The sequence below is a fragment of the Hyperolius riggenbachi genome, chromosome 1, assembly GCF_040937935.1.
Source record: "Hyperolius riggenbachi isolate aHypRig1 chromosome 1, aHypRig1.pri, whole genome shotgun sequence".
NCBI classification, from domain to species: domain Eukaryota; kingdom Metazoa; phylum Chordata; class Amphibia; order Anura; family Hyperoliidae; genus Hyperolius; species Hyperolius riggenbachi.
In genome coordinates this window covers 296049143-296065171 of record NC_090646.1, presented here as the reverse complement: position 1 = coordinate 296065171, position 16029 = coordinate 296049143, and the positions used below count along the sequence as shown (strand labels likewise).

The 16029-nt window shown below is 47.1% G+C and overlaps 1 protein-coding gene across 3 annotated transcripts in view; it reads right to left on the bottom strand.

Moving 5' to 3' along the window:
* LOC137508264 (excitatory amino acid transporter 1-like) overlaps positions 1–16029 on the bottom strand; it is a 263434-nt gene that overhangs the window by 205279 nt on the left and 42126 nt on the right. For all 3 annotated transcript variants that reach the window (XR_011020480.1, XM_068233742.1, XM_068233741.1), the window contains exon 2: positions 6147–6204. Coding sequence is in view for 2 of the 3 variants with exons in the window: in XM_068233742.1 (XP_068089843.1) it covers positions 6147–6204 (58 nt within the window). In the remaining variant the exon portion in view is untranslated. The remainder of the gene's footprint in view (positions 1–6146; positions 6205–16029) is intronic.

Genomic DNA, 16029 nt, shown 5'->3' with positions numbered 1-16029 from the left:
GCAATGTGTGGAGATTAAGAGCACCCTTTGTAGCTGGATAGTGTAATGGTTAAGGGCTCTGCCTCTGACACAGGAGACCTGGGTTCGAATCTCGGCTCTGCCTGTTCAGTAAACCAGCACCTATTCAGTAGGAGACCTTGGGCAAGACTCCTTAACACTGCTACTGCCTATAGAGCGCGTCCTAGTGGCTGCAGTTCTGGCGCTTTGAGTCCGCCAGGAGAAAACCAAAAAACTGTCCAAGGATGACCGAGACAAAAGTGTAGACCTGCACAATGCTGGACTGGGCTACAAGACTATCGCCAAGCAGTTTAGTGAGAAAGTGACAACATTTGGCGCAATGATTTCCAAATGCAAGAAACACAAAATAGCAGTCAATCTCCCTTGGTCTGGGGCTCAATGCAAGATCTCACCTTGTGGAGCTGCAATGATCATGGGAACAGTGACAAAGCAGCCCAGAACTACATGCATAGCCCGCAAGGTCTCCATGCTCAACACAGGCCCTTCTGCAGTTTGCTAATGTACATCGGAAAGATCGAGAGGAGAACTGGGTGAAAGCCAGGCATCAACTCAACTAACCATGTTTGGAGGAGGAGGAGGAGGAATGCTGGCTATGACCCCAAGGAGCACCTTTTTCCCTCGGCCAGGGCATCAAAAATGGGTCGTGGATTGATATCCCAGCATGACAATGACCTGAAACACATAGCCAAGACAAAGGAGTGGCTCAAGAAGTAGCACACGAATGTCCTGGAGTTGCCTAGCCAGTCTCCAGACTTTAATGCAAAAGAACAACTGGAGGGAGTCGAGGGTTCATGTTGCCAAACATCAGTCTTGAAACCTTACTGACTTGGATAGAATTTTCAAACAGGAGCAGGCCAAAATCTCTCCTGAGATGTGTGCAAACCTGGTGGCCAACTACAAGAACACATGATGTTCCCTTCTATCACCCTCCCATTCCCTCTTGCCCACCCCATTCACTTTAAGAAGCAGGACACTTACTATAGGAGAGTCGCAAGTGGACTCTAGGCAGTGGCAGCAGTTACAGGGAGGAGACATAAAGCAGAATTTGATTGCAAAAGAGGGACATTTGCACAGGAAGGGGTCCACAAAGGGACTCCATTACAGGGAAGAGGTACATTACTAAAAGAGGAGACAAAATGAGGCTTTACACTTGCTAAAACAAAATTGATGTGGAAAATGTTGCCTTAAAGAGGAACTGTAAGCTCAAAATAATTTATTGCCAGCAGGTAGCCTATACCCAATTTATAGATGAAAACCCAGTATTTTCTGCTAGAAATCCAGCATTTTGCTGGAATTACACCTTTAAGTAGGAAGCCACGCCCCCTCATGAGGCTGCTCCGCGGCTGTATATTCATTAAGCTTGTGCGCACTGCCTTCTGGGTAGTGACATCATGGTTTGCTAAGGGGGAAAAAAACAGCAGTCCTCACTGTCATCAAGGTGGGACATGTGCACGAGGCGGAAGAAGTTTATCTTGCAGCCTCCGATGGGATGATTGATCATCCCTCTCTGCCCTGTGAAGCTGCCGCTGCCACTATCAGGCCAGCGACATGTGTTTAACTCTCCTCATCCCAGCTGGAATCCCTCTTGTCAGCTCTTCCTACAGCCTCCGATGATCTTATAGCTCTGCCTGCATGTCATGTGCATTCATCCGACATGCAGGCAGAGTTAGAAGATCATCGGAGGCTGTAGGAAGAGCTGACAAGAGGGATTCCAGCTGGGATGAGGAGAGTTAAACACATGTCGCTGACCTGATAGTGGCAGCGGCAGCTTCACAGGGCAGAGAGGGATGATCAATCATCCCATCGGAGGCTGCAAGATAAACTTCTTCTGCCTCGTGCACATGTCCCACCTTAATGACAGTGAGGACTGCTGTTTTTTTCCCCCTTAGCAAACCATGATGTCACTACCCAGAAGGCAGTGCGCACAAGCTTAATGAATATACAGCCGCGGAGCAGCCTCATGAGGGGGCGTGGCTTCCTACTTAAAGGTGTAATTCCAGCAAAATGCTGGATTTCTAGCAGAAAATACTGGGTTTTCATCTATAAATTGGGTATAGGCTACCTGCCGGCAATAAATTATTTTGAGCTTACAGTTCCTCTTTAAGTTATTTGCAGGACATATAGACAAATCTTATTTGTTGGACATACAGATTTGTTATACACAAAGAATAGAGCACCACTGCCTAAACTTTGGTGGGGGTGGAGGGGTAGTTATGTAGAACCACTAGACCACCAAAAAGACAGGACATTACATTACATTAATATCACAGTGTTCTCCTGGCGGACTCAAAGCACTTCAGAGTTGCAGCCACTTAAGGAGCTCTTTACAGGTGACCAGCATTAGAGAACATTGCCCAAAGACTTATTTGCTGTTTTACATACTACCGTGTTTCCCTGAAAGTAGGACATCCCCTTAAAGTGAGACCTATCGCATATTTCGAGCATGCTCGAAATATAATCCCTGCCCCTAAAATAAGCCCTAGTGGCTGCGGAAGTCCCATCCATCTGCGCCTCCTGATGACCCATCCCCGCTCTCCACTGTCCACCGACATACCAGTAATTCAAGACGCAGATCAGCGGTAAACTGCTGATGATTAAACCCCCCCGCTGCTTTATCGCCTGCTGGCCCCGTTCTCCGTTGCCAGCCGGGATAATTCAAACCGCATATCAGCGGTAAACTGTGGTGAAGGCAGTTACACTGTAGCAGCACTTCTGTGTACAGGAAGTGACATCTCTGAAAAACTGAAACCTGCCGTGGAAATGCTGGACAAGCCTGACTTGTCCACATCATTTTCAGCTATTTTTTTCCCTGGACGAGTCAGACTCGTCCATATCACCAGGGTAGTTATTAAAAAAACAGGAAAGTAATTAAACGCTGCATAAACATCAGGAATGCAGTGCCTTTTCTGTTGCGATCTCCTGACACTGCATATTAACCATTGTAGCACAATTCTTTTTGCTGATTTTATTAAACAGTAGAGAAAGTTTTTAATCAGCATATCATTTATTGGTTAACTTTGAACTGCAGAAGCCAGATCTCTCAAACTTGGGAATAAATTTCATTATTTACCATTATCATTTATATTTTATTATTTCTTATATAGCAAAATGGCCTGATAAATTAGTCACAGCCATCACCATAATAGAAATATTGTTGCCACCAAATATAGGTCCTATAATACCCCACAGATATACAAAGCACCTTGGGGAACCTTTTGGTTAATAATATTAGATCTGATTAACTGCTTAAGATTTCAGGACGTAGATTCTACATCCTAATTAGTCCCCCCTGTGTGTTCTAGGGCGTAGAATCTACGTCCTGCATTAAATCCCGCCTTTTGCCGCGTCCACGTGGTCACTTGTGCACGGTCACATGAATGGTCCTTTGAATGATTGTTGCTGTTAGCTAGCAATAATCATTTAATAAAGTCAGAAAAAAAAAAAGTTGTAAAAGTTAAAAAAAAAAAAAAAGTAAAGTGACGTAGGCCCAATAAAATGAAAAGAATTTTTTAAAATTCCCCATTAATTTTTAACCCAAACTTAGCCTATTAACCCATTATTAACCCCTGCAATACCTATGACTGTTTATAAACGATTAATGACTACCGCCAGTAGCGATCGGATGCAATCACTAGGGTGAAAGTTTCAGGCCCCAATGCTCTACAGATGTAATGCTCTGCCATTGCCTTGTGATGCATCTGTACAGCTCTATGCCCCCTGAACTGTCGCCCTAGCAAACGCATTCGATCGCCACAGACGTGCAGATTGGGGATAACGGTCCGCCACATGCTCAGCTAGAAGTAAAATGTGGCATATGGGGTATCATTTTAATCGGGAAGGGCCAAAAAATGTATTTGTAAATATTTTATAACTGTGGGTCATGTAATGTGAAAATTAGGGAGGGGGGAAAAATGAACAAAATGTTTGTTTCCTGCATTTACGCCTAATTTTTCCCCATAAATGGACTATAAAACAATAGTTTTGGGAGAAAAATATTATCCAAAGAAAGCCTAGATTGTACTGAAAAAAAAAACAAAAAAGTGTAAGCAGATGCCATTTTTCATTTCAATAATTCCACTGTAATAATCAGACATGTGGAGGGGATGGGATAGCAGCATCACGACATCATGGCAAATCACGATAAACAATGAATATCCTGAAGCATAGATTTGTATGATGGAGGAACAGTGCCCATACTCTGGTGGTATACCAACTCCAGTATTTCCCTCATCTTAATGTGGATCCTCACATCATTCCTTCTGCAGCTTGCCAATTGGGAATGTACTTTTTGCCACAATAAACGTCACATACAGCATCGTGCCCAGCTCTCCCTTTATTGTGCTTAACTTTTATAGGTGGTGGAATGTTTATAGTAATGGGATGTCCAACAACCACTATTGTGACATCACCCATCTTTAGTCAAGCATCATGCACACAAAGTCCAGACAAAAGATAGTTAAATAGATGCTAAAAATTCAAACCTGCATGCAAATGTTATACAGATAATATGCAGCTTGGAATAAAGCCAATTAAAATCAGAAGGAAGTGCATTTGGTTAACCCATAACCAAGCTGCACTCAATTTTCCTGCAATCACTAATTATTAACATTGATTGACCACCCTAGTCCTGACTGACCGGAATGGGAAAGACAGGGCATGTTTCACACTCATCTCACCAATATGTTTTGCTTACTATATTTAACCCCTTTTGCTTCAGGGTTAAAAACTAAAAAGCTGCAGTCTTTGGGACATATGGTCAGGGCCGGTTCTAGACTTTTTGCTGCCTGAGGCAAACTTCTGAGGATGCGCCCCTCCTCCCCCCTTCCCGATTTGGAATGATCGCACAGCACCCAACAATTTACTCTGCTCCATTTAATGTTCTCAGTCAGCAAGGGAGCATTTGCAACAACTTGAGACATGACATGCTGCAGTTCAACAAAATAACACACTGACTGGCTGGCTGGAAGTCTGTGACAAACAGACTGCTCACCCTCAGCCAGTCGGCCGTCCTCCATTCCTCCTCAGTCAAGACAGCAGTGCCACCTCCTCCCTTCTGCTGTGCAAGTCAAATAAAACACTGTTGCTCTCCTGCCTCCCCCCTCTTCACTCACTCTCAGACTCCTCACACAGTACAACAAGCTGCTTTTCCCCAATGATGACCGCTTACCCTCGCTCGCTATTCTCTCGCTTCTCCTTCTACTCTGACTGCATGCTGTAAGTGTAAACACAGTGCAAACATGCTGCACCTGGAATCTCAGCACCTGATGCAAGTGTTTCACCTTGCTTAATGAGAGAACCAGCCCTGCATACGGTCAATCTATTTTGGGGCCTGCCATGTTTGAAAAGATGGCCACAGCAACCCTCTATAAGGCCACAATTATTCAGTGGGCCTTCAGAAGCTAATAAAGCCTCTTACTGGCTACCTTCCCAGTGTCTGATCAGTTACTTTTTTACCTCTTAGGGTTACACTGCTGTATGTGCTTTACAAATAATTACAGATATTCACACCCAGTCCCAGTGGCTCTAAGCTGGGTTTTAACACTGTTCAAAGCAATGTGACTAATTGTTTCACTGTTCATCTGGGTGCAGAGCTGTGCCAAAGCATTTATTGGGGCTTTATGTCGTAATAAGCACGGATGGGTGGCGGCGGGAGGCTTATTTTAGACGGGCTTGGGTCTACTAGTTAATTATAATCTAAGAATATGTGTTATTTTTGTGAATCTAAGAATTTCAGAGTGTACAAGAGAAAAACACGAATATAACCCTGATGTCACGGGGTAAGAAGATAATACATAATGATTGGGAACAAGGAGGAACTGCTTCTGAAGTTTGACACTTAAGGTATGTGAGGTGGTAAATGGTAACGTACTTAGAGAAGGAAATAATCCAAAATAGGTGCAGGCACATAGGGGACACAGATGAGACATATATGATATGTGCAATAATAAAGATGATGGTGCCAGTGGCTCAGATATCTGCACAGTAAAAAGGATGCTACATATCATTAGGTTTATATATATTTGAGGTTATATTCTGAATATAAAGGGTAGGAAATATATGAATGATCTGTCATTAAAGTATGAGAACGAATGCATTAATAAGCTTTTATAAGAAGAAGATTTAAATACCTTTGCTGTTGATGTTGATCTTTGCACGTGTTTGCTGAAGACTCTGCTACTCCTGAAGCTGCAAGCAAATAAATGCAGAGATGTGAGAAGGAGGGAGAGCTACGGCTGCCTACGTGGGAGGGGGTGTTACAGAGCGACAATCTGTGTGGAAGGGAGGAATTATATGTGTGGGTGATAGAAAAAAAAATGAAGAATTGGAATTGAATAAGGAATGTGAAGGTATTCAATGGGAAATCAAGTAGCATAAAAAAATATTGATTCAAAGTATAATTTATGACAGCGAAAGAAAATAAATACAGAAACCTATAAAACGTCATAGCAAACAGATGACATGTTTAAGAACAATCCACTTGCAAACAGACAATGTAAACACTATACATAAATGAAACAACATTGTTATATATTTTTACCAAATGCAGAACTGAAAATGTAATAAGCAAAAAAAATTAGATCAAAAATAGTTATAGTAAGCTGTAAAGTATCAAAAAGGCAAAAAAGATTAAATGTGCACAATCCCATAGAGCCGGGGTCTCAAACTCAATTTACCTGGGGGCCGCAGGAGGCAAAGTCAGGATGAGGCTGGGCCGCATAAGGGAATCAATCAATCAGCAGCTCCCGAGCCCCAATCCTTTCAGCTTCAGCTCTGCCCCTCCTGACGTCAATCGCGGCACATCGCCGCCTCTGCCCGCCCCTCTCACTCTTCCTTCACAGAGAGGGGCGGGCAGAGGCGGTGATGCGCCGCGATTGACGTCAGGAGGGGCAGAGCTGAAGCTGAAAGCTCTGCCCCTTCCAGGAAATGCTGGCGGATTGCCCCCCGGGCGATTTGCGGGCTCTGCAGCCCTTGTTTAGCGGCGGGGACATCCCAAAGTATTCACAAAGAGGCATGGTGAGTTCATAGAAGATTTTATTTTTTGTTACAAGTTAGCGGAAAATGACACTTTGTGACAAAAAAAAAATGTTTCCATTTCTTCTAACTTGCGACAAAAAAAAAAAATGAAATCTGCCACGGACTCACTATGCTCCTCTCTGAATACCTTGAAGTGTCTACTTTCCAAAATGGGGTCATTTGTGGTGTGTGTTCACTGTCCTGGCATTTTGGGGGGTGCCTAATTGTAACCCCTGTAAAGCCTAAAGATGCTCATTGGACTTTGGGCCGCTTAGCGCAGTTAGGCTGCAAAAAAGTGCCACACATGTGGTATTGCCGTACTCAGGAGAAGTAGTATAATGTGTTTTGGGGTGTATTTTTACACATACCCATGCTGGGTGGGAGAAATATCTCCGTAAATGACAATTTTTTGATTTTTTTTTTTTTTTTTTTTTTACACACAATTGTCTATTTACAGAGATATTTCTCCCACTCAGCATGGGTATGTGTAAAAATACACCCCAAAACACATTATACTACTTCTCCTGAGTACGGCGATACCACATGTGTGACACTTTTTTGCAGCCTAACTGTGCTAAGGGGCCCAAAGTCCAATGAGTACCTTTAGGATTTCACAGGTCATTTTGCGACATTTGGTTTCAAGACTACTCCACACGGTTTAGGGCCCCTAAAATGCCAGGGCAGTATAGGAACCCCACAAATGACCCCATTTTAGAAAGAAGACACCCCAAGGTATTCCGTACGGTGTATGGTGAGTTCATAGAAGATTTTTTTTTTTTGTCACAAGTTAGCGGAAATTGATTTTAATTTTTTTTTTCACAATGTCATTTTCTGCTAACTTGTGACAAAAAATACAATCTTCTATGAACTCACCATACTCCTAACGGAATACATTTGGGTGTCTTTTTTCTAAAATGGGGTCATTTGTGGGGTTCCTATACTGCCCTGGCATTTTAGCGGCCCTAAACCGTGAGGAGTAGTCTTGAAACCAAATGTCGCAAAATGACCTGTGAAATCCTAAAGGTACTCATTGGACTTTGGGCCCCTTAGCACAGTTAGGCTGCAAAAAAGTGTCACACATGTGGTATCGCCGTACTCAGGAGAAGTAGTATAATGTGTTTTGTGGTGTATTTTTACATATAACCATGCTGGGTGGGAGAAATATCTCCGTAAATGACACATTTTTGATTTTTTTTACACACAATTGTCCATTTACAGAGAGATTTCTCCCACCCAGCATGGGTATGTGTAAAAATACACCACAAAACACATTATACTACTTCTCCTGAGTACGGCGATACCACATGTGTGACACTTTTTTGCAGCCTAGGTGCGCTAAGGGGCCCAACGTCCTATTCACGGGTCATTTTGAGGCATTTGTTTTCTAGACTACTCCTCACGGTTTAGGGCCCCTAAAATGCCAGGGCAGTATAGGAACCCCACAAGTGACCCCATTTTAGAAAGTAGACACCCCAAGGTATTCCGTTAGGTGTATGGTGAGTTCATAAAAGATTTTATTTTTTGTCACAAGTTAGTGAAAAATGACACTTTGTTTAAAAAACAATAAAAATCAATTTCCGCTAACTGTTGACAAAAAAAAAAAAATCTTCTATGAACTCGTCATACACCTAACAGAATACCTTGAGGGGTCTTTTTTCTAAAAAGGGGTCACTTGTGGGGTTCCTATACTGCCCTGGCATTTTACGGGCCCAAAACCGTGAGTAGTCTGGAAACTAAATTTTTCAAAATGACTGTTCAGGGGTATAAGCATCTGCAAATTTTGATGACAGGTGGTCTATGAGGGGGCAAATTTTGTGGAACCGGTCATAAGCAGGGTGGCCTCTTAGATGACAGGTTGTATTGGGCCTGATCTGATGGATAGGAGTGCTAGGGGGGGGGGGGGGGGTGTGACAGGAGTTGATTTATGGGTGTCTCAGGGGGTGGTTAGAGGGGAAAATAGATGCAATCAATGCACTGGGGAAGTGATCGCAAGGGGGTCTGAGGGGGATCTGAGGGTTTGGCCGAGTGATCAGGAGCCCACACGGGGCAAATTAGGGCCTGATCTGATGGGTAGGTGTGCTAGGGGGTGACAAGTGGTGACAGAAGGTGATTGATGGGTGTCTCAAGGTGTGATTAGAGGGGGGAAATAGATGCAAGCAATGCACTGGCGAGGTGATGAGGGCTGGGGTCTGAGGGTGTGGGCGGGTGATTGGGTGCCCTAGGGGCAGATAGGGTTCTAATCTGATGGGTATCAGTGACAGGGGCTGATTGATGGGTGATCAGTGGGTGATTAGATGGCAGAACAGATGTAAACAATGCACTTTGGAGGTGATCTGAGGGTAGGTCTGGGGCAATATGATGGTGTGGGTGGGTGATCAGATTGCCCGCAAGGAGCAGGTTAGGGGCTGATTGATGAGTGGCAGTGACAGGAGGTGATTGATGGGTGGCAGTGACAGGGGGTGATTGACAGGTGATTGACAGGTGATCAGTGGATTATTACAGGGAAGAACAGATGTAAATAATGCACTGGCGAATTGATAAGGGGGGGTCTGAGGGCAATCTGAGCATGTGGGTGGGTGATTGGGTGCCCGTAAGGGGCAGATTAGAGTCTAATCTGATGGGTAACAGTGACAGGTGGTGATTGATGGGTAATTAGTGGGTGTTTAGAGGAGAGAACAGATGTAAACACTGCACTTGGGAGGTGATCTGATGTTGGATCTGCGGGCGATCTATTGGTGTGGGTGGGTGATCAGATTGCCCGCAAGGGGCAGGTTAGGGGCTGATTGATGGGTGGCAGTGACAGGGGGTGATTGATGGGTGATTGACAGGTGATTGACAGGTGATCAGTGGGTTATTACAGGGGGGATAGAGGCATACAGTACACAGGGGGGGTCTGGGGAGAATCTGAAGGGTGGGGGGTGATCAGGAGGGAGCAGGGGGCAGTTTAGGGTTAAAAAGAAAATAGCGTTGACAGATAGTGACAGGGAGTGATTGATGGGTGATTAGGGGGGTGACTGGGTGCAAACAGTGGTCTGGGGGGTGGGCAGGGGGGTCGTCTGAGGGGTGCTGTGGGCGATCAGGGGGGTGGGGGGAAATCAGTGTGCTTGGGTGCAGACTAGGGTGGCTGCAGCCTGCCCTGGTGGTACCTCACTGCATATAACTACCTTTGTTGAGTGAACTCACCTCTCTGCATATACCTAGCATCCCCCTGAGATGGAAAAAATGGACAAACCAGGTAGAGGAAGAGGTAGAGGCAGACCCAGAGGAAGGCCACCTGGCACCGGCAAGTCTGTGCGAGGTGGTGTTGCTGTTATTTCGTGCGGACCTGGCCCAAAGTACAGTGCTCAAAAGAAGGCACGTGCCATCACTTCCCAAAATTGTGAGGACGTGCTTGAGTATTTAACACAGAACACATCTCCCGCAGCCACCAGCGCTACAACAAGCACCACATCCGCTGCATTTGACACTTCGCAGGAGTTATTTGGTGGTGATAGTATGGACGTAAGGTGTGAGGAGGGAGATGATGAAGCACCTGATGTTGGTGCAGTTGTGGAGGTGTCTGAGGAAAGCGAAGCTGGGCAGGAGGATTAGGACGACGATTATACGGATGCCACGTATGTTCCCAACAGAGGAGATGACCATGGGGACAGTTCAGAGGGGGAGCCAGAGAGGAGTAGGAGGAGAAGAGTCCATGAAAGAAGCAGAGGGAGCTCATCCTCAGAAACAGCTGGGGGCAGTGCCCGGCGCCATGTATCCCCAGCTATGGACAGGCAGCCAACATGCCCTTCAAGGTCAGCTGCTGATGCCACCGTAGTGCCATCTCCCCAGGGGGGCTCAGCGGTTTGGAAATTTTTTAACGTGTGTACCTCAGATCGGAGCAAAGCCATCTGTTCTCTCTGCCTCCAAAAATTGAGCCGTGGAAAGGCCAACACTCACGTAGGGACAAGTGCCTTATGAAGGCACCTGGAGAAAAGGCACAAACAGCAATGGGAAGAACACCAGAGGAAAAGCAGCACCCAAAAGACAAGCCACTCTCCTTCTCCTCTTCCTCCTTCAGGTGCATAGTCTTCATCTGATTTCTCCCTTGCACCTTCACAGCCACCCTCCTCCACACCGCCTGTGCCCTTGAGTGGTTCCTGCTCCTCTGCCCACAGCAGTAGCCAGGTGTCCGTGAAGGAAGTCTTTGAGCGGAAGAAGCCCATTTCTGCCAGTCACCCTCTTGCCTGGCGTCTGACAGCTGGCGTGGCGGAACTATTAGCTCACCAGCTATTAACATACAAGCTGGTGGAGTCAGAGGCTTTCTGTAAATTTGTGGCCATTGGGACACCGCAGTGGAAGATACCAGGCCGCACTTATTTTTCACGAAAGGCCATACCCAAACTGTACCGTGCAGTTGAGAGGCAAGTGGTGTCATCTCTTGCGAAGAGCGTTGGGTCAAGGATCCACCTGACCACGGATGCCTGGTCTGCCAAGCACGAGCAGGGCCGCTACATTACGTACACAGCCCACTGGGTCAACCTGGTGACCGATGGCAAGCAGGGAGTACGTGGCTGCGCAGCGGACCAACTTGTGACACCTCCACGGCTTGCAGGCAGGCCTCCTGCCACCTCCTCTCCTTCTCCTCCTGCTACATCCTCTTCGCTGTCATCCTCCTCGGCTGAGTGGCAATTCAACTCTAGCGGTGCTGTCATCTCCTCCTCTCCAGCTACACAGCCCCAGCTCCCCAGAACCTACGCTGCATGCCAGGTACGACGGTGTCACGCCATTTTAGACATGTCTTGCCTCAAAGCGGAGAGTCACACTGGACCAGCTTTCCTGGCTGCTCTTAACAAAGAGGTGGAGCAATGGCTGACCCCGCACCAGCTGGAGATTGGCAACATGGTGTGTGACAACGGCAGCAATCTCATTTCCGCGTTGAATTTGGGAAAGCTGACACATGTACCCTGCATGGCACATGTGCTGAATCTGGTCGTGCAAAGATTTGTCTCAAAGTACCCAGGCTTAGAGGATGTCCTGAAGCAGGCCAGGATGTTGTGTGGGCATTTCAGGCGGTCTTACACGGCCATGGCACGCTTTGCGGTCGGACATTCAGCGGAGAAACAACTTGCCGGTGAGACGCCTCATTTGCGATAGCCCGACTCGCTGGAATTCCACCCTGCTCATGTTCTCTCGCCTGCTAGACCAGGAGAAAGCCGTCACCCAGTACCTGTATAATTACAGTAGAAGGACACAATCTGGGAATATGGGGATGTTGTGGCCCAACAACTGGACACTGATGCGAAATGCATGCAGGACCATGAATCCGTTTGAGGAGGTGACCAACCTGGTGAGTCGCGCTGAAGGCACCATCAGCGACTTGATCCCCTACGCTTACTTCCTGGAGCGTGCCGTGCGTCGAGTGGTGGATGAAGCTGTGGAGGAGCGTGAACAGGAACAGTTACGGCAGGAGGAGTCATGGGAGCGATTTTCATCCGAACCAGATGTTTCCTCGACACCTGCGGCAGCACAGAGGGGGGAGGAGGAGGAATAGGAGGAGTCGTGTGGGGAAGGAGAGGAGTCAGACTTGGATGAGGATGAGGAAGGTGTTTCTGTGGAGGAGGAAGAGGTGGCGCCAGAAGAACAACCGCAGCAGCCGTCACAGGGGGCTTCTGCTGCTCCACGTTCCCGTGGTATTGTTCGTGGCTGGGGGGAGGAAGAGGAGTTGCGTGACATCACTGAGGAAGAGCTAGAGGAGATGGAGAGTACGTCTGGATCCAACTTTGTGCAGATGGCCTCTTTCATGTTGTCCAGCCTGTTTAGGGACCCCCATATCCAAAACCTCAAGGGGAATGACCTGTACTGGGTGGCCACGCTACTAGACCCTCGGTACAGGCACAAAGTGGCGGACCTGTTACCAACTCAACAGAAGGCGGAAAGGATGCAGCACTTGCAGAACAAGCTAGCAATGATGCTGTACAATGCTTTTAAGGGTGATGTGACAGTACAACGCAATAAAGGTACCACTGGCAGTAATCCTCCTCCTCCCAAGTCCACGCAGGCAAGGACAGGACGCTCCAGCGATCTTGGGGTGATGTCGGACATGCAGACATTCTTTAGTCCAATGCCTCGCCGTAGCCCTTCCGGATCCACCCTTCACCAACGCTTAGACCGGCAGGTAGCCGACTACCTGGCCTTAACTGTGGATGTAGACACTGCGAGCAGCGACGATGAACCCTTGGTCTACTGGGTGCGCAGGCTTGACCTGTGGCCAGAGCTGTCCCAATTTGCCATCCAACTTCTCTCTTGCCCTGCCACAAGCGTCCTGACAGAAAGGACCTTCAGTGCAGCTGGAGGCATTGTCACTGAGAAGAGAAGTCGCTTAAGTCACAACAGTGTTCAGTACCTCACCTTTATCAAAATGAATGAGGCATGGATCCCGGAGGGCTACTGCACGACCGAAGACTAAGTCAGTCCCCACACACAGCATCTCTGCCTGCAGACCACTTGACTGCCTTCACCGCCACCACCAACAGGGTCCAGGACTCTAGGCGGATTCCAGAATTTTTAATTTTTCTGCTGCGTGTACATGCCTGCCTAATTTTTCTGGCTGCACTGCGGGCGGCTGCAGCAAGAAAAAAAATAAAAAAAAAGGCATGTACATGTGCCCATCCCCCTTCATGATCATTACCTTGCCACGGTGAAGGGACTTGCGTATCACAATGAAGCAATGACCGCCGGCTATATGAGTGTCTCGGGTGGGGGTGGCACACCAAAGATAATAAGGTCGTTGTTTCATTGTGGTCAGACCAAATTTGATCAGCTGGACAGTCACTGTTCTGTCATTCAGCTACATCAGCCGCGCGACCATATGGGCTGTAAAGCCACCGTCACCTGCACTCTCGTCATGGTGCGCACCAGTCCAGCACGGCCGTCACTACACAAACGGCTGTTTGCAGTCACTGTATACCTTTCACTGCATCTGTGACTGCACATTGTATTATACCTGGCAGTCAGTGCATAACTTGCACTTGAATGAATGGCAGACTTGCCCTCCATAACGGATTCCTGTTAAAGGATTTAAAGTTGATTCATTACAATTAGGGCCTCAAAAGTCCTCCTGAGTCCTGTATTGTTATTTTTGGTCACTACCTCGGGGCGGGCATGCCTGCTGCCCTCTTTGCCTTGATGTGTGGTGGTAGCCGTTTGTTAGACTACAACTCCGGACCGGAATCACACCAGGAAGGGTTCCCCCGCTATTACCCATGGTCAGTGGTCACAATGGCAGACTAGTCAGGTCATTAGCCTGATGAAACAGAGAACGTTTTCTCTGAGAAACACGTTGTTTTACTAATGAATAAGCCCCCCTTTTATACCTTACTACCTCACCACTCCATTTTATTTGCGGCAAGTCAGCGGTTATATCTGCTAGCCGCACAATACTACTCAGTACGCTGCTGACATCGCATAGACGCCGCTCACTCCCGTTTGGTGTCGCAAGGTGAGCGTGTGCCAGGATCTAACGTTTGGCCTGCCTACAGCCTCCCTGGAAGTGTCCAAACTGAGAACGTGACTCCCTGGTGGCCCTCCGGATTCCCTGCCTGGAGCTGGATCGTGAGCCTGGTCCCTGGCCCCTAAAGGGACAAACGCTATCAGAGGCTGTGTCCTACGAGCAGCCATTTCTGAACAGGTGAGACCTGTCCTTGGCAGGGTGGATGCTCTTATTTATTTGTCACTCAGAACGCTCTCTCTTTTGCATGTTTTTACTTTCTCTAGTGGATACTGAGAGCTGCCTAAGGAGGATTGCCAGATCGCACCAACAGGGAACTGTCTACATTCCCGATTTGCATTGCTCGTACAATGGCAGACTTGACCTCCATAACAGATTCTCGCCGGAGACCAACCTGGTGAATCGCAGTGAAGGCACCATCAGACTTGCCCTCCATAACTGATTCCCGTTAAAGGATTTAAAGTTGATTCATTACAATTAGGGCCTCAAAAGTCCTCCTGAGTCCCATATTGTTATTTTTGGTCACTACCTCGGGGTGGGCATTCCTGCCTGCTGCCCTCCTTGGATGTGTAGTGGTAGCCGTTTCTCAGGCTCCACACCGGATTCCATCCCTCATTCCCCGGCCATTAACCGGGGTCACAAAATGGCAGACTTGACCACCTTCATATGATTCGCGTGAAAGGAATGTGGTGTCATCTTTGCCCGCCATAATTGGTTCTCGTTAAAGGATTTAAAGTACATTCATTTCAAATACAGCAGGTCCTCTTGAGTCCCGTACTGTTATTTTTGGTCCCTACCTCGGGGCGGGCATGCCTGCCTGCTGCCCTCCTTGGGTGTGTAGTGGTAGCCATTTCTTAGGCTCCACACCGGATTCCATCCCTCATTCCCCGGCCATTACCCGGTGTCACAATGGCAGACTTGCCCGCCTCCATATGATTCTCATTGTAGCGGTACTGAACAAGTACACAGCAAGTAGAAAAATGTAATTTAAAAAAAAAAAGTAAGCTTTTTAACAATGCCATGGAAAGTTGATAAGGCAGTCACACATTACCTGACATCACTGAGTGAGGAAGAGCAATCTCGCCATGTTGCGCAGTAGTCCAGCATGGCCGTCACTACACAAACAGCTGGTTGCAGTGCATTACACAGTGAGTTTGGTGTGTCAGTGTGAAGCAGTACACTAATTACACTACCTGATTCATGTATACACATGCAAGATGTTTTAAAGCACGTTAGGCCTGCAATTTAGCATTCAATGGGATTTCTGCCCATAAAACGCTGCTTTGCGTCAAATCCAGATTTTTCCCTGGGACTTTTGGCATGTATCCCACTCCTCCACCTGGGGGTCCAGGTGTTGGACCCCTTGAAACATCTTTCCCATCACTTTTCTGGTCAGCATAAGTGTTTCTAGTTTTCCAAGTTCGCCTCCCCATTAAAGTCTATTGCGGTTCGCGGAAGTTCGCGAACCAAAAATCGGAGGTTCGGCCCATCTCTATTTAAAACATCTTGCA